This window comes from Triticum urartu, chromosome 2 (genome assembly GCF_003073215.2).
Source record: "Triticum urartu cultivar G1812 chromosome 2, Tu2.1, whole genome shotgun sequence".
Taxonomy (NCBI): domain Eukaryota; kingdom Viridiplantae; phylum Streptophyta; class Magnoliopsida; order Poales; family Poaceae; genus Triticum; species Triticum urartu.
The window spans coordinates 738101955-738120814 of NC_053023.1; the positions used below are offsets into that span (position 1 = coordinate 738101955).

The 18860-nt window shown below is 51.0% G+C and overlaps 1 protein-coding gene across 1 annotated transcript; it reads right to left on the reverse strand.

Moving 5' to 3' along the window:
• Positions 1-10586: 10586 nt before the first annotated feature.
• LOC125540343 (cationic peroxidase SPC4-like) lies at positions 10587-11922 on the reverse strand. The gene has a single exon (XM_048703953.1). It carries the CDS (start codon positions 11840-11842, stop codon positions 10817-10819), a length of 1026 nt encoding a protein of 341 aa, XP_048559910.1. The 5' UTR covers positions 11843-11922; the 3' UTR covers positions 10587-10816.
• Positions 11923-18860: the final 6938 nt, after the last annotated feature.

Here is an 18860-nt window from a genome sequence, read left to right on the forward strand (position 1 = left end):
CCTCGATAATATTGTAGTGGTGCTTAAGCGAAGCCCTGCGACGGTAGTACATCAAGATCGTCACCACGCCGTCGTGCTGACGGAACTCTTCCCCGACACTTTGCTGGATCGGAGTCCGGGGATCGTCATCGAGCTGAACGTGTGCTAGAACTCGGAGGTGCCGTAGTTTCGGTGCTTGATCGGTCGGGCCGTGAAGACGTACAACTACATCAACCGCGTTGTGCTAACGCTTCCGCTGTCGGTCTACAAGGGTACGTAGATCACACTCTCCCCTCTCGTTGCTATGCATCACCATGATCTTGCATGTGTGTAGGAATTTTTTTGAAATTACTACGTTCCCCAACAGACCCTTGCATCAAGCTCCTTCCTCGGGCCTCCGAGCTGCTGTTTCGGAGCCGCTGTTCGAGCCGCTCCAGCAGACACTTCTCCCATCGTCGGCATCGCCCCCCTCCCCCCAAGGCGGTCTGCTGGTTGCTACAAAACATTACGGGCGTGTTTGGTTGCCGTGTGCAACAGTGCATGCATCGCATACACTTCTGTACTCAGCCTGGTTATGCAAATGCAACCTCAAATTCACCATATGCATGTTGTTTGGTTGCCTGCATGCCCTCTTACCTGCATGGGTTGAACCACACTGCCTGGTGTTTGGTTGCCTGCATGTTAGTCCACAAACCCAAGGCATGGTGTTTGGTTGTATGCAAGGCCTGATGTGTGGTAACCTCTTTGGCTAGTTGGTGAGGTTACCACCACACTTCGGCAGCACACATCATAAGCACAACAGAGTATAAACAGAGCATCAACTAGCAAAATTCAGATATAAGCAGTACCACAGATATAACAGTTCAACGCATAAACCATCAACTAGCATAATTCAATAGTACGCTCGAAAGAGGTGGCCCGGCCCTACTCCTTGGCGGCGAAGGCGTCGTCGTGCTTCCTGCACTTGTTGACGACCTCAATGCCATCGTCGTCGAAGATGATGACCTTGAGATTGTCGGGAGTGAGGAGCTTGAACGTCGCCATGTAGCCGATCGTGATTTGATGAACGGCTGCGTAGGTGGCCCAACCCTGATTCAGGGTCACCCTGCCGTTCATCAGCTTGACCGTCACCTTCCAGCAGCAGTCGGTGTTGTTCCTGAGCTTGAACTCCGTCGGCACCGCGACGAAGTGCTTGGTGAAGTCCAGGGGCATGGGGATGCACTCAAACTTCGGTGCAAGGATGACCTTGCAGAAGTGAGTTGGGCCATCCTGCTGATGGTAGTGGCTGTAGTTGCGGCGCTTGTTGCTCGGGGCTCCTCCATGCCCTCGTTGTCGCCACCCTCAGGTGTCTTCGGGTCCTCCTCGGCGGTGGGCGGCAGCTCAACCTCGTCGGGCATTGGGTGAAGGGGCTGCTTGCCCTTGCTGTCAACAGCAGGGAGCACCTCTGTGCCCATCTCATTGTTATCCTCGATCTGCACACAAGTTATGGAGTCAGACATTGCACAGAGTTCATGGCTAATTCAAGAGCTTGTAGTTAAAACGGCATGACTGTCACTCTTCTCCTCCTCTCCATCCCCCTATATTTACTCACCCTGCCCTCCACTATTTACCCGCCCCCTCTCTTCTCTCACTGTCAACCTTCCTCCTCCCCATTGCCATGATCTCTAGCTCCAGCTCCAACGCCAACCCCTTCCCTTCGGGTATTGGCTGGAGGGCCTTCTTCCTCGGGTGGACGGCTGGTGACCGGACCAAGTTCGAGAACACCATAGAGGTGTGCTCGAACATTGGCTCCATGGCGGACATGCAGAGCCGTGGTTATGAAGGCCACTAAAGAAGAGCTGAAGACGCTGATTCCTGACCCAGCGAAGAGCGCGATGGCAGTTGACATCATTCGCTGGGCCATGAATCAGGTCGTCTCCGACGACCCTAAACGGAGGAACAAGTGGTGCAAGTACAAGACCTACTGGGCTCCTAATGACCGTCGTGCCGTAGTGTACTGGGAGACGACTATTGCGCCGCCGGCGGTCATCGGCGGGGAGCCTAAGGAGGAGGAAGAAGAGGCGGTGCACATGCCAGCTAGGGCGCCGGAGCCAGTCCGTCCTACCTGGCAGATCAACCTCGACTCCGCTGAGGACGACGCGGACGACCCGCCGGCCCGCACGGCGATGAAGAAGACGAAGGCCAGCGGCTCGACCAGCCGCTCCGCACGCCGGTGACGGCCGCCGCGGTCAACCGGTGTACGTTGTGTACCCCTTTCCCCCTATTCCCCTATCCCCCAATCCCGAAATCTACCTTATGCATTCTGATCTTGCATGTATGTACTCGTATGAACTGCTATGAACTAGTATGAACTACCCCTATGCTTATCTACCTCTATTCCCCATTCCCCTCCGCCGTGGATCGAATCTATCGTCGAGGATCGAATCTAGCGTGCATGTCGAAGAGAGAGGAGTGCTTACCGCCATTGATGGAGTCCGGTGGTCTTCTTCCTCTGCTCCGATCCGCCCCCGCCGGTGATGAAGTCCGGTGGTTTTCTTCCTCTGCTCTGATCCGCCGCCGCCGGTGAGAGTTGGGAGAGTGGGGAAGCGTGGGGAGAGGGAGCGGTGAGGGGCGGTGAGGCTAATAACTGCCGGTGCTTCAAGAAGCAACGCGACTTCTCGAGGGTGGCCGCACGCATGCAGCCGCACCCGCCCACGTGCACTGCTCGGGCCTGGCCCTGAAGAAACTGCCGATTCATGCGTTTCCAATGAGGCAGGCCCAGAGCTGCTTTAAACATTGTGCTATGCAGGCCCAATAATAAAACTAGGCAACCAAACAGCCCACACGCATCCCGTGCGCTCGATGCGGACAACCAAACTTGCCCTACATGAATACATGTTGTTGACCAGTACGGACGCACAACACACATACCACACACACGTATGGGGAGAGTGTGCGAGATGAGACACCCGTGACTGATCCTAGGGATCGATCTTAGGCGGGCCGGGTGGCCATTGCCAACCCCAATCATGGAGCGACGACTCATCCTCTTTTTGGCGGGGTTGTTTTCTGTTGTAACACGGGGCTGTTGAGTGCCACATGGTACGTGTCCGAACCCCGGCCAGCCCTCAAATATGATGGTTTCACTTACTACATGTCGAAATACGGCTAGATGTTCGTTTCTTTTTTGAGTGATCCCTCATCTAGTCATCCACGTGATGAGATACGAGGGGAGCGAGGACGTGAGACCATAGGCCATGTTTGGTTCATAAGTTTTAGGATTTTTTTAAGTCCCAACTTATAAGTCTCAAGTCCCTAAAAAGTCCATATCTGTTTTGTTTCTGGGACTTAACATGGACTAAAAGACCACATTACAACTATAAGTCCCTATAAGTCCCTCCTTGAGAGTCTTATTTCATAAGTCCCAAATCCCTACTGTAAGTCCCTATAAGTCCCTCTTGTTTGATTTAGAGGGTGCTTGGATACGTTTTAGTCCCATGACTAAAAGTAGTGGGACTAAAACTTGCTAGCCTCACCCATGCTTGGATCCAAATACTAAAGAGACTAAAATCAAATTATTGAGCATTTATTATCCTCCAAACCATCCAATCCAGAACTCGCATGTGTTAAAGTAGAGGAATTAAATGAGGAGAGAGAGGGCTAATACATATTTTAGTAGGTTTCCTATGACTAAAAGTTTTTAGCCTCAAGACTAGTCCTAGCCTCTTTTTAGTCAGGGGTGCTTGGAACTTTAGCCTCTAAAAGAGACTATTTTTAGTCAGACTAAAAATAGTCCCTTGGATCCAAGCACCCTTTTAGATGGGACTTATAGAGACTTTTTGAAGGCCCTAAACTAATAAGTCCATGGAAACAAACACCTTCATAATTTTGCTAGTGGACAATGTAGTATTGTACTGTAACAGTGTTACTATTGGTGCTGGGTTGGTAGCCGTTGCCTGTTGGGCGTTAATTTGGGCCATGATATAAGTGCTTGCATTTGCATGGACCATCAACTTTTGGTCGCAAGTCACAACTTATCTTTGGGCTGTGACGGGCGAAGTAGAAAGCAATTGCTATCCAGCGAGTCATGCATCAAGATTCATAGCTTCAAAAGTGCTACCGCCCACGGACCACGGTGTAACGTAGGAAGTACGTTGTGCACATGGCATGGGCAGAAAGCAAGGACCAAAGTTACTCGGTCGGGCTGCACGCGCTCGATGCTGTGGAAATAAATTCATCGCACGCATCATGAGTTAGCCGCAGTTCTGTGAAAATAACTTGTCTAAGGAGTTGGCCGCTCAGTTAATTTCCACGTGAAGCCCGCAGTGTCCGTTGCAGCTAGTCCAAGTGCTAGCTAATTAACCGCCGACCCACTCCGCACAAAAAAAAAAAACCGCCGACCCGCCTTTCATCAGTTTGAAGGGAGAAAAAAGGGGAGCATATGCTGGTCTGGGTGCTGTCGCCAAGTATATCTGCACGTGTAGATTCCTTGATGCGTGTACCTACGTTGGGCAATCAGTCCATCGAACCTCGACATGCATAGCCATCCGCCTCGTGCCATCCTACACATCATGACTCATATCACACACACACCCATGTGCTCATGCATGTTAGGCCAACTCCACCGCATGACCTTATTTTGTCCGGCCCCGTCCATTCAGAATAAAAAGAACAAATAAGGCGGCCCAGCGCGCGACGGCCCGGACCCATCTTCTCTGTTTTGTGTCTGGGCCGATCCATTTCGAGCGCAAACATGCGCTGGGTTTGGGTCGCGGCGGACAGCAAACGGACGTTTCGAACGTCCGCGTCGGAACCGCGTGGCAGGTGGCCACCTACCTCCCACCCGTCAACATCAATGCGCACGGGCGGGTGGCCCCACCTGTCATCTGCCCAGCAAAGGGTCGTCGTCCTTCTTAAATGGGAAGCTGTGGACCGGTCGTCGTCCACACTTCCCACTCCGGCCCCTATCCGCCCCCTCGAAAACCGACACCCTCGAAACCCTAGCCACTCCCCGTCCTCGACCTCGCCGGCCGACCGCAACCATGGAGCTTTGGAACTACGACCGCAAGGGGAAGCACGACCGGGAGGCCAGTCCTCCTCGGGACGCCGCCGCGGCTCCACCAAGAAGGAGGAGGCCGCATCACCGCCGCACTCCTCCAGTCGAGGCCCCGCGCCTGGCCCCTTCACCATTGCCTCTAGGGCCGCCGGCGAGCGTGACCGGCGGTACCTGGCCGTGGACGTGTGCTGACGGTACTAGGAGACGAGGACGCCGGTCCCGTGGAGCGACGTGCACCTCCCCAACAACTGGCACCTCTCCACGGACCGGGTCCCCATCCCGCCGGTGCCGGCGAGCGGCCGCGCGCGGCGCGATGAGATCGAGCGCCGCCGCCTCCTCCTCCCCGACGACCTCTACTACGACGAGAGGTACGCCCCCGACTCCGTCACGTGGGACATGTGGCTCCAGGACGAGCACGACGTGCGGCGCGCGTCCTACTTCGCCGGCACGTTGTCGGGGCCGCGGCGGCCACGTCAGGAGGTGCGCGGGGGTACACGGGTGCGCGGCCTCACGCCCACACCGTCGCTCCCCCGTCTCCGTCACCACCTCTACCTCCTCGCACGACAACAAAGGAGGAGGCCCGTCTCATGGCGCGTGTCATGGAGAACTCCATGCGCACGCACGACGAGCGCCAATTGGAGGGCCTGGAGGAGATGACGACCCTCTCTGCGGCCGGCGACGTCGCCATCCCCGAGTTGAAGATGGTGCCGAAGGAGGAGGTGGTGGAGGAGCCGCCGGTGGCCGCCTTCCACCTGGGCCTGGTGGGCCAGGGGTGGAGCTGGTCGTGCATGGCGGAGCAGATGGCGGTCGCCGTGGGGGGCAACTGGTGCCCCACGCCGCCACGGTCGCCAGAGCGGGACGCCTCGCTGCGGGAGAAGGTGGTGTAGGCACCGGCCACCTTCCAGCCCACCGCCCCGTGCACCGCGGACCGTAGGCCCACCTGTGGACGCCGCCGGACTACGTCGACCTCGTCAGCGACGACGACGACACCGGCGGCCACTGAAGACGGTGGCGGCGATGGCCACGGCATGGACGGGCGCGGCACGATTCCGCGGGCGGCATTTTTTTTATTTTGTTTTTATGTCAATTATGAAACTGGGCCGTTTAAGTGCGGCATGAAACTGGGCCGTTTTGTGGTCATAACCCAAAATATGATTTAAGTTTTTTTAACTGCGTTTATTTACCATTTTAGGTATTTTATTTAAGTTTTTTTGTTTTTTTATCATGTCCATCCCAGACATGATTTGGGGTGCGGCCGCGCATTGGGCGCACCCATGACCCAACGAATAGAGATGGACATGGGCGAACCCACTGCCGTCCCAAAGGGACAAAATCCGGCCCAACCGAACGTCCGTTTGAGGTCGTGCGGTGGAGTTGGCCTTACTCCCTCCATTTTTAAATACGTATAAGTCTTTTTAAACATTTTAAATGGACTACAACATATGAATATATGTAGACATATTTTAGAGTGTAGATTCATTCATTTTGCTCTGTATATAGTCCCTTATTGAAATCTTTAAAATAATAATTATACTTCATATTTAGAAACGGAGGGAGTACTATACAATAAAATGGATATCTTTCTTGCATTTCCATTTACTCGGCCTGTCGTTTCGTGTAGATAGATCTATCTATTGGACGGAGCAGCTTTGCTCTGTCACTATCGTATTATTCCCTCCGCCCATGAATAGTTGTATATATATAAAAATCTAGAATAGATTATAAAGTGGAGTAAAAAATATATTGAAAAGATGTAAGCCATCCTCTCTTGTCTATTTAATTACCGCACTCCCAATGAATTAAGTGCATGTAGTAAGTGAGAAAACCATGTACTGAACGTTATTGGTCTTGATTAGAGCATCTCCAACAGGCGCCGGTCGCGCTGCGCGCAAAAAACACATATGCCGCGCGTACATTGATTGGTTTGGCGCGGCGCGCGGCGCTGGCTCCAACGGCCGCGTTAAAATGCAGCGCGCGCGCGTCGCTCCAGCAGCGCGCCAAAATGCAGCGCGCGTGACTCGCTAGTGCATTGCATATGGCATTTTTCAACACAAAATAATGAACATTTTCAACACAATAGAAATTTCACACAAACAAGTTGATGAAGTTCATGCCCACAAGTTTAAAATCATGCTCACAAGTTCATCCAACCAAGTTCAAAATGCAAATCAAGTTCAATACACAAAGGAAAGACACATCATTCCTCGTCCTCGTCCTCGTCTTCGTCCTCGTCCTCTTCTTCGGAAGACGATTCTTCCGCCTCCGAAGATGAATCTTCCTCACTCTCCTCATCGCGCACCGCATCACATGAAGCTCCGACGGTGTTGGCAAGATTTTCAACGGCATCTTCATGGGAATGTGTGCGAGGAGGCTCATCGAAAGACATTCCGCCCATGGCGGCCGGAGGTGCATCCATGCCTCCCATGAGAGAAGCAAAACTCATGCCTCCCATCGTGGCCATAGCGTCGGGGGGTGCTCCAAAGCCAGCCATGCCTCCCATTGCACCTAAACCGCCCACGGTACCTCCGAAGCCACCCATGGCACCCATGGCGCCGAGGCCACCGCCACCCATGGCGCCGATGCCACCGCCACCCATGGCGTCGAGGCACCGCCACCCATTGCGCCGAGGCCACCGCCACCCATTGCGCCGAGGCCACCGCCACCCATTGCACGAACCATGGCTCTTTTTTGGATCAAGACTTCTTGTTCGGCAAGATTAACATACTCCTTTTGCGCCGCATTGAGATTAGTTGTGTCCAAGAAGAACAAGTGCTTCTCCCATTCCAACAATCTAGTTCGCTCCTCATTGCTCACCTTCCTCTCCTCCAAAGCCACCTTCCTCTCCTCGGCCGCCAACCTTCTCTCCTCGGCCGCGGCATCTTGGGTCCTTGCCATTTTTCTCCTCGTTGACTTCTTTTCTTGCCTTCACAATAGATTCCATAGCATTTTTGAGCTCATCATCTCCTTTCCTCTTCTTCTTTTCGGTTTTGTCTTTCTTGCACCCATTCGGCCGCTTTGGCTTCGAGTATGAAACCGAGTTGGGTGTGGGGCTTCTCTTGCCGTCATCACTTGATGCATCATCATCATCCAACTTAATTGTTCGCTTTCGTTTGTCGCTCAAATGAAAAACATCCAAATCTTCATGCTTTTTCCATTTCTCATCATCCTTCAACACTTCATAGCAATGAGGCAAAGTAAATACCCTTCCTTTCTTGATCTTCCCCTTCTTGGTTTTCCTCTCCGCTTCTTTGAACAAGTTTTGCGCAATGTTGTACTACATGAAAACAAAGCAAGTTAGCACCAACAACAAGCAAAACAAAGCAAGTTTAGCACCAACATGTAAGATGAAATGGCACTTACTCTATCATCCTCATTTGTGCCACTTGGGTTCAACTTGTCAACCGCCTTTTGACAGGCCGCCCACCTTTGACAATCCGAGTTGATTGTCGACCATCGGGACCTAAGTGATCGGTTGGAGCGGTCAATTCCACTCACGTTGCGAGCATCAAAGTGTTCCTTCATCCGGTTCCAATAAGCATCTCTACTTTGATCAGCTCCAACGGATGGATCCCTCGACACTTGCAACCAAGTATTGCATAGTAAGATGTCGTCGGTGTTGGTGTAATTGCCCGCTCTTCCTTTCGGTGCGTCGACAATGCCCTCACCCTCCTCGTCCACCTCGAACTCATGGTCTTCAAAATGCATGTCATTGGTTTGAGACCAATGCGAATTGTTGGAGTCAACACCCATCGTTGACATGTATGCATCATCATTGAGACTACAAATTTTTTTGCAGAATGCAAATAAGCTATCTATATGTGACGAATGCATTCAAAAAATAACCAAAAAATGAAAAGTTAGAATTTTTTACCTTGGAGGCATTTCGTCGAACATGTTGTGCGCGCCGGCCGCCGGCTCAACGAGTGAGCATGCCGGCGCTTCGGCAGCCGCCGGGCCCGTCGCACGCCCCGCAAGCTTCTTCCTCTTCGCCTTGGAGGTGCCGGAGCCGTCCGCCGCCTTGTTTTTCTTCGCCGATGTCTTGCCCTTGTTTGGCCGCGCCGCATTGGGGAGCTTTGAGGAGGAGGGGGCGGCGGCTCTGGCCGGCGCCGGCGCAACGCCACCCGCCGCCGAGGTCATCCGCGGCGGCATGAAGAGGCCGCGCGCGAGGCCGCTCGTCGGAGGAGCTCCGGCGGAGGCGAGGCCAACGCCACCCGGCCTAAGGTTTGTGGCGGCGGCGGCGGGGGGAGGGGGGGGGGGTCGCGGCTATAGGACGGGGTGAGCGGGGTGCCGGCGCGTGCGTCCATGGGTACGGGTCGCCGGCGCCGGCGCACGCGAGGCTTTGGAGGGGGAGAAGAAGAGCGCAGCGCGAGCGTCGTGTGTGTCGCGCGCGGAAGCGGGCGTGGCAAATACACCGCGCGAGGTACTGCTTCCTAGCGCGCGCCCAACTGCTTATACCACGCACGCGGTTATTGCGCGCCCGCTGGAGCCATCCGCCGGGTTGCGCGCGCGCTAAAACAGGGGATTTTGCGGCGCGGCGCCTGTTTAGCGCGCCTGTTGGAGATGCTCTTACTACTTTCTCCGTTCCAAATTACTTATCGCAGAAATGGATGTATTTAAAACTAAAATAAATCTAGATACATTCATACCTTCGACAAGTAATTCGGAATGAAGGGAGTATCTGATTAGAGAAAAGCATTTTTTACTTTAAAATGCATTGAGAAGGTATAGGTTCATTTTTTATGGATAAATTTTGAATACCAAAGTATACTTATTTGTGGACGGAGGGAGTATGTATCTCAATTGCATGGTTTCTTGGGATGTTAGGACTCCATGCGCGCACTTAATTAATTATCGCTAAAGAAATCGAAAATTGTTTTTGGAGGCCGAGCTACATGAATGTCTACATTTGCAGTTTTCAAAATTCATCAAAATTTATATTTTCACTTTTCAAAAATTCTGGAAAATATAGAAATACATGGAGGCATAATGAACATGTGTGTAAATTTTCATGACGAAATACGTTGAAATGATGATTGTGCAAAAAAAAAAACTGAAACTTTTCAGCACGTGATACTATTCGTCTTCAAAGTCATAGACTTTGGTTTTTTTGTACTGGTGGTATTTCAACATATTTTTCATCCTAAATTTTTACACACATATACGTTTCATCCTTGTATTATCGCAAAAAGATTTTCAGATTTTGTTGAAATCGGGAAGTTTTATTTTTGTTTTTTTTAATTCTGGGCTCCGTGGAGCCTGGTCACCAAAACGCTTCACTCTAAAGAAGTTCTTTTCACTACCGCAATTAATATAGTTGTGGTACAATTAAGTTTAGTCTAAGTGGACTTTTGTAGAAAAAACACAAGTATCTACCTAAGAACCCAGAGAGCGTAATCTTTTCACCGGGGTTTACAATTTCAGTTAAGAAAAACTCTCGGACCTCGTCGAAATATGCCAACAATTGTTTCAGATTTTCATCTATTTAAATCCATTTATTTTTTTAATGAATGTTGTCCTAATTTAATTGGTTCGAAACTAGTTTGAATCTGGTCCCAAAATTCAAGGTTACAAATATTTCGGTACCCGCCGGGTGAAATTTCATTGAAATGTTGAACCTTGAGCAAGCAAGCACTCAGTGACTCCCTGATGAAGTCTCTTATTACACTACAGACTATCGAGCCAAAGCAGGCACACACACACGGGAGCAGAAATTAACAGCTGACATACACGAAGCCATGCACGTGCATGCTATCTAGCGCACGACTAGCAGGAAACGTACACAGGCTAATCAGTCGATCGACATCACGCAGAAGCCGCGAATCCCTCCTCCTCGACGGCGTCGACGACGGTGTCGATGGCGCGCCGGGCGTTGGGGCTGAAGCAGCTGCGGCGGATCTCGCCCACGTTCCCGCCGGGCCTCGGCGCGGTGGCGAGCTTGGCCATGGACTTGGCGAACTGCGCGAAGAAGGCGTCCTTGCTCTGCGCGAACTGCCTCACGATGGGCGCCGTGGTGCTGTCCTTGATGAGCGCCATGTCGGAGGTGAACACGCCCTGGCTGTTCACCAGCGCCTTGTAGTAGCCGTTGTCGAACAGGTCGGGGGTCACCACGTCCAGGTTCTGCAGCCGGGTCGGGGCCGCGCTGCAGTTCGCCGCCAGCCTCCGGGAGAAGGTGTCGTCCATGCGCTGAGCCCGGTCGCGGAAGAAGGGGCAGCCCGTCCTCCCGACGGTGTGGGCGCCGGAGAGCGCCACCAGGTCGGCAAGGTCGCGGAGGCCCTTGGCGCTGAAGGCGCGCGCGAGGGCGGAGACGCTGGCGGTGGCCGGCGACGGGAGGGCGTTGACGGCGTTCTGTGACGCCGGGGCGAGGCTGTCGAACTGGCCCTGCGGCACGGTGTAGTTGGGCCCGCCGGAGAGCACGACGGCGTCGCGGGTGGCCAGCGCCGAGATGTCGGCACAGGACACGGTGGCGCCGCAGGCCGCGTGCACCTTGGCGCGGATGTCCTCCACCAGCTGCAGCGCCCGCGGCTGCAGCGTGGTGTTGGGCCCCATGGCCTGCTCCGTGCCGCTGCCCTTGAGGTAGACGGACGCGTCGCAGCCCTGCGGGAAGCAGTCGTGGAAGAAGATGCGGAGGAGGCCGGCGGCGAGCGCCACCTCGCGCTGGAGCGCCGCCTGCACGGAGGACAGCACGATGCTCTCCAGCTGCGGGCACGTCGCCGAGTGGAAGCCGGCGCTGTCCAGAGGGGCGGACAGCGCCGGGGAGAGCAGAACGGCGACGGTAAGGAAGGCCAGAACCAGTGCGCCTGCGCCGCCGCTGCTGCTCGCCATCGCCATAGTTGGTGCGGTGCGGTGGGTGTGGACTGTGGAGTAAGCTAGCTAGCTAAGGCTAGGCGTGTGGCTTGCTCAAGTCTAGCGAAACGGCCGTTATTTATAAGCTAAACGGGACACAACCAAGTGGAGATATTTGTCCAATTAATCCTAGCATGGATCACACCAAGAATACTCAAAGGAAGTTAAAGATAAGCATGACAGTGAGATGTAGGACATAGTTGGGCTTCATTTCTTTAAGATGGCTCTGCTCTAGTATGTTGAAGATTCAAATTTGTTAGTACATGCAAACCATTCAGAAAAAGAAAAATCGTGTTTGTAGCATACATTTTGCTAGCTGTCGGCAATGTCGAAAAGCGACGTTGAATATTGCGATGGTGCAATTATTAAGTTTGTTTTTCATTTCAAAACAATTTATATGAGCCAATGCGTATATGGTACTGAAACGTGGGGTGGTACGTGTCCATCAAGAAGGTTTATCCAGATGGTTGCTAAGCTCTTTCTTCTTCAAAGACAATATTGCCCACGCTATACTAAAATCTAAACTCTCTCTGCTTGACAAGTTGATAGAGCCGACACCTAACATGTCAATATATTCGTTGTGGTAATCTATAGTGGCACGCGTTTCGCAAGAAGGTTGCTAAAGTCCTTTGTTCAATGATAATATTCTCCACCGATCTGTACTGAAATCACATGATATACAATAGTAGTTTTTATCCCAAACCGTAGGCATGTATGTACGCTGGTCAAAGTACAGTCATTGCATTGCAAGTGGGAAAGGGCACGCCTCCACACTTTTTTTTTTGAAAAGGAGAATGTACCCTCGACCTCTGCATCTGGATGAAGCATGCAGTCATATTATTAATTATTCACAAAAACCATACAAGACGATACATCAATAAGCCCAACACCGTTGCTACTCCTATCCCTTGATGAAGGCGTGTCTAATGTTCGGGCCTAATACCAAATAGACATCGCACCAAAGTCTAACACCTAAAGCCGGGCTCCCATCTAAGCCACTACCTGTATTGGGTCCCACACCGGTCTGGCACACTTCCAGTGAGCACCGCACGCTGTAAGGGCCGTCACCTCCATCTTCCCTCGGTCCATCCTCAGAGCAGAACGGATGCACCGACCTTGCCAGGCCTCTCTGTCATCAACGCCACCATGACGCCAAACAACTTCCTCCTATGCGAGTCCATCTCCGCGCATCAGACGCCGAGTCTCCACAACGCCACACCACCGAGAACCGCCACCATCAATGTGGAAGACGAAGCACCGCTCCACCAGAGACACCATCCTTCGATCCCTCGAGCCCGTGTGCACCTCCAAGAATGACGCCCCCAAGGGGGGAAACGACACCAGATAGCCGCCGTCATCCAATCTACTGATTTTGGGTTCCCCCGGAGGTAGCAGAGAGTGAACTTGAACTTCTCCACGGCGATGCCTTCAGAAAGGGAACGACGTAGACAGCATCGCCATCACAGACCTTGGCAATAGCCAATAGCAGGTTTTCACCCATAATCAGATCGAAGACCTCCATCTCTCATGCACGTGTCGTCGCCATCCCTGCCGGGATCTCACCAGCACACCCCAACACCAACCCCCCTACGGTCCAAGGACTGCGCCTTCAGGAAGGGGAACGACACCGTAGCGCCGCCGTCGTCCCCAAGCAGGACCAAGGGTTTCCCCTAGATGCAGGGAAGGGTGGGTGGGGGTTGAGAAACCTCAACGAAGACTCCAAGGAGTGGATCGGCGCCGTGGCATCATCGTCGTTGTGGCCGCCATTGCCGGCCAAGGGTTTCCCCCGGTCCCAAGAGCCCTACCATCCAATCACGGCCCACCACCCGGATCCGTCGAGCAAGGCCACACCGAAGCCCAGATCAAGCCGGATAAGGTGAAGGAGATGAAGCTGGCGCTGGTCGATCCAGATCTGGAGACCGGACGACGGAAATCACGACCGCCATGAGCTCCCACAACCGGGTCCTCGCCGCCCTCGCAAGCCGAGGAAGACCGGCCACACACCCGCAGCCACCCTCCGTCGCATGGAAGGTGCCACCCACCTTGACCGGGGCCGCCACCCCGACACACCAGGCTCTCCTGCGCGAGGCAGCAGGAACCGGCCCCACCGCCACCTTCCTCGACGCCGCGCGGGCTTGACAGCAGCTATCTCTTGTGGTGGCGAGATCTGGAGGGAGGGGAAAGGGGGCTGGCGGCGCTCTAGGGTTGGGGCCGCCGCGGGGGCGGGGAAGGGCACGCCTCCACACTGGTTTAGAGAAAAGAAAAAATTATGAGCCACGTACGAATCGATCTGATTGAACAAATTGGCGAATATGCCATGATTCCGGCCCGGGTTCTTGGGCTATGTATCAATCTCTGGGCGGGTATCATATATTGTGTGCTAGTAACGTGTTCCATGTCTTCCTGAATAATTAAGGGCAATGCATGCTTTGTGATCCTGCATTGCATCGGTGTACTTTTCTGTTAGCTTGTGCTGATCAAGTGGGTGAGTTCTAATACGGGATCGGTCGGTCGGTCTTAAGTAGTATTGTTAATATATAACTGCTTGACTAAACCATGTATAGGTCTTCCCCTCTCGAACTGCAAGTAGGTGCCATATGCCAGGCAGCTTCTGAAGAGAAAAGATAGCAATTGTCTTACACCCTCGGATCCATATATCAATTGTCACTAATTTAGTGCAATGTTATATTAAATCAGCGATAATTAATATAGATCGGAGAGAGTAATAAATAAATAGTTTAAATCCAGCATCCGTTTCGTTTGACAGGAAAAAAAGGAGAAAACAGGCATGCAGTAGTAGCGTGGAACAAAGTGCTGGCATTGTTTTAACGTCCCACATTTTTTCAGATTTTTTCGAAACTTTAAAACATGATTTCCACAAAGTCTTTTGGATGTTGGTTTTTGTATGATAATCTCCCAAACTATACTGAGCGTGGTACTATACTAAAGTAGGAAGCACGTGTAAAAAGATACCCCCTCCATTTCTAAATATGAACTCTTTTAGAGGTTTCAATATAGATTTTACATGAAGCAAAATGAGTGAATCTGCACTCTAAATCTCTCTATACATTCATATATAGTTCGTATTGAAATCTCACAAAGGTCATATATTTAAAATGAAGGGAGTACCCTCAAGGAGACGATAGATCGGTGAGGAGTGAGGAGACCACACGACACAAGAGGTGGCCGGCCATGGCTGGCTAGCTCGATGGTGAAAGTAGGAGTATCTTGTCATACATGTATGGAAAGTGAGTGCATGCATGCTGGGATCAAGGAAACGTGCATAAAGTCACGTACGGACGCACGTTGCACCCCCAGACTTTTTCGTGCATGACTAGCAGCGTGCCCGTGCCTATAAAGCTGACAAGCCGACACTCACAAATGGGTTGAAATACATCGGTCTGATGCCGCCTCAACTTTGGGGCGCGGCCCTAGGCTTGTCGTACCGCGGCGCAATGACAAGGAGGTAAGAGCGTCTACAATTGGACTATAAATCCGACCTCTCAAACACTTATAATTATCGGTCATGCCTCAAACAATACATTCAACATTCAGATATCTTAAATTAGAAATTTCAAATTCGTATTATTACATGCAACGTAAAAGCGATCTTTAAATGTAGCTCATCTGACTCTGCCGTGCCCATGTCCGGCGGCCGGCTCCACTCCCCAGAGTGTTGGTCTGGTCGCCGGCTAGGTAGAGTAGGCCATGGGGCACGAGCCGGCTCACGAGACTTAAGGTGCCGCCGTCTCCCATGCTATACTCTTTCCCGTCAGAGCCCGGAACCCGTTGGGTGTCGATGGACGTCAGATCGATGATGAATCCGTCCTGCAAATGAGCCGGCCACATTACCACGACACGGTTGTGGTGCCTGAACTGCTGCACTATACGAGGCGCCGAAGAGTGCGACTCCGCCTTGCCGCCGTCCACTGCCGCGAGATCTGCCGCTGCCCCCCGCGTCCGCGGCCTCGCACGGCGGGCCGCCGTGCCATGTTTTCGTCGGATGACGCCCATGGTGCGTCCATGGCCTTGGAGCGCCAACGGAGGGGTTGAGCGTTCACCACTGCGTTTGGACGCCACACGGACCGGTGAGACAGCGACGTCACACCTAGCGTCATATCCATGCGCCATTTGGGTGGACGCAATGAATTCCTGAAGGAAGGAGTCCGAGCACTGCCGTGCACGGGCCTCCTCCTGGGAGCTGCGGAGCGCAAGACGAACGGCCATGTCCTCCTCGGGGTCATGTGGTATGATCGCTGGTTTTTTGAGTCGAGGACGGATCGCTAGTTTGTGTGGTCATCCTAACTATGCTGAATTTGTATTTTTTTTGCTTCCCAGTTTATATTGATTCTAAAATGTGCCGATATTTGATATAGGAATATTTATATTTTAAGCATTTTACAAATATCCACTGTGTGTTGGGAAATTGGTTGTCTTATGTTTTAAAGATGTTTACCATGTATTAAAAAAATCCTTCCTACATAAAAAAAATCCTTCCTATATAAAAAAAATCCTTCCTTTAGTTAAAAAAATGTTCATCATATAACTTAAGAAATATTACGATGTATGAAAAAGTTTTCATCATGTATTAGAAAATAGTGAGCCCTATGTTTAAAAAAATGTTTATAGTGTATTTTGCAAATATTCATCTTGTACAAAAATTATTATCTTGTAATTATAAAAATGTTCATTGTGTGTTTAAAAATATACATATTTTATTGTAAAAACTATTATGTATTAAAAAAACATGTGTATCATAAAACATTCATCATCTGTTTAAGGAAAGTTCGTTTTTATTGAAAACAAATGTGCATATATATTGGAAAAAATGATATTGTGTTTATAAAATGTTAATCATGTATCAAACAAATGTTTTTCATGTATTAAAAATGTTTGTATAGTTTGGAAGAAATGATTATATCTATCTAAGAAATAAACTTGGAAAAAAGGAAGGTTGTAAAATACAGGGACGAAGACAAAAACCAAAACAAAAAGAGGAAAGGAACAGAAAAAGCCTAAGAAAAAACACCCAAAATGAAAAACCGTAGCCAAAATGTAAAAGGAAAACAAAGTAAAAATCGCATAAAATAATCCAAAGAAATTTGCCCCGTTACTCCCTTACTAGGCCGGCACACTTAGGGCTGCGCTGAGGCGAGCACTGACTGTAACTCACAATAAGTGAGGTGTAGCTTTTGTGGTTTCAACTGAGTGCTCCTTCTACATATAGAGACTATTAACAGGGGTTTTTAGTTCAAATAGAGAATAGCTACTAAAACGCCCAAACAGGGTCCTACAGGAAAAAACAGTTGCGCAAAAATATATTCAAATATTATTAAAAATGTTGATAAGTTTTTGTAAAAATATAAAATATTAAAAAATGTCTTAGAAACGTTGAAACTTTTATATAAACGTTCACATATTTCAAAAATATTCATGGATTTATAAAATGTGTCCATGAATAATAAAAAAAATGTCAGGCAAATACTGCTTGTGTGTTATAAAATAGTTAATACTTAAAAAACTGGAAAATGAAAAACAAAAAAAGAAGGAAAGGAACAAAAAAAGGAAAATAGGAAACCAGCAATAAAAGTTCAGAAGAAAACCGGTAGAAACGTGCGCCCGAATTTGAGCTAGGTCCATATTCACCAAATGACTTCATCTCAACTCGTCTTTCCACCGGCCGTAGTTGTTGCAATACAACTACCAAATGACTGCATCTCACCTTCAACCTTCCAGCTGGCAGCTATAGTTGCTCCTTTTAGCTGGAGCCGTTGGAGCTGCAACAGTGAAAATTGCAGTCCAAACAAACACGACCTAATTAAATATTTGGTTGAGTTGAGGTGCTTCTTTTGCTATTGGAAGCATCTACAGCCGGACTCCTCAAACGTCCCTATACGTCCGGGGGGACGGCCTAGTCGGTGAACGGTCAAGAAATCACGACTTAGCCACACCACTCATATCGGTCCTATATGTCCGCTCAAACCGGCACTCCTCTTATCGTGCCCATATCTAGGGTTGATATGGGGAGGCCCACAGGCGCTCGGGTTTGCCCTCCATGTCGGATCCGGACCAAGCCCTAGAGAGTCCACTCCACTCCTCCCCCAAGCTCCTGCCTGGCAATCTTTGGCCTTCTTCGACATGGCAGGCAGTGGATCCGACTTCGAAATCTCCTGATCTATAGATTGGGACCTCATCCCTTGCGGCGACGAGGAGGAGTTCGTTGTCGGGTTGGCACTCCGCCGTTCTCGGGAGGAAATGCTAACTCCATAGTTGGAGTCGCTCCGACGCGAATCCATTGTATATTTGCAAATGGCGCTTGGATCTAGCGGCACTGATGGCTCAAGCCGCATGAACGCGGCCTCACCTTGACGCGACAAACCCTTCCGTGGCGCCTTGTCGCTGTGGTTTCGGGGTCCGACTTAGATATCAATGCAGCAAGCGCTACGGCCCAATTGGTTTGGAGGACCAGTGTGCCCACTGTACGAGGAACAAGGCGCAACAGCCCTAGAGGCTGAGGCCGGGGAGGCGGAGTCGCATGCGCCTTCGGCAACAACAAGGAAGCCCTCCGTGCTCGCATCCTCGAGAAGCGGCACAGGATGACAACACGTGCCATTCAGCCAGTCCTGAGATTTTCTAGGCCCTGGGCAAAAATATTTTTCAGGCAAGGGGGCCCCTAATACAAGAGCCAAAATAGTAAACAATATTTGAATGGCAATATGGTGGGATGTCAAACCTTCAGGCAAGCCCGTAACAACATTTTTTGCAGAGTGCATGTGTACGCACCAAGGTTCAATGTGAATTATCCAGGGCGTGTATGAGCCTTAGCGCATAACTAAATTGTCCACGAGTTCGCTACAAAAGAGCGATCTGACCGTATCGTTCGCGTGGGCTGCATGTAACTGCTACTACGACTCGGCCTTTGGATGGTTGATGAATAGGCATCACAGGCCTACCTTGGGGGCCTCCCGGGGTGCCCCCCCCCCCCTCCCCCCCTCCCCGTCCC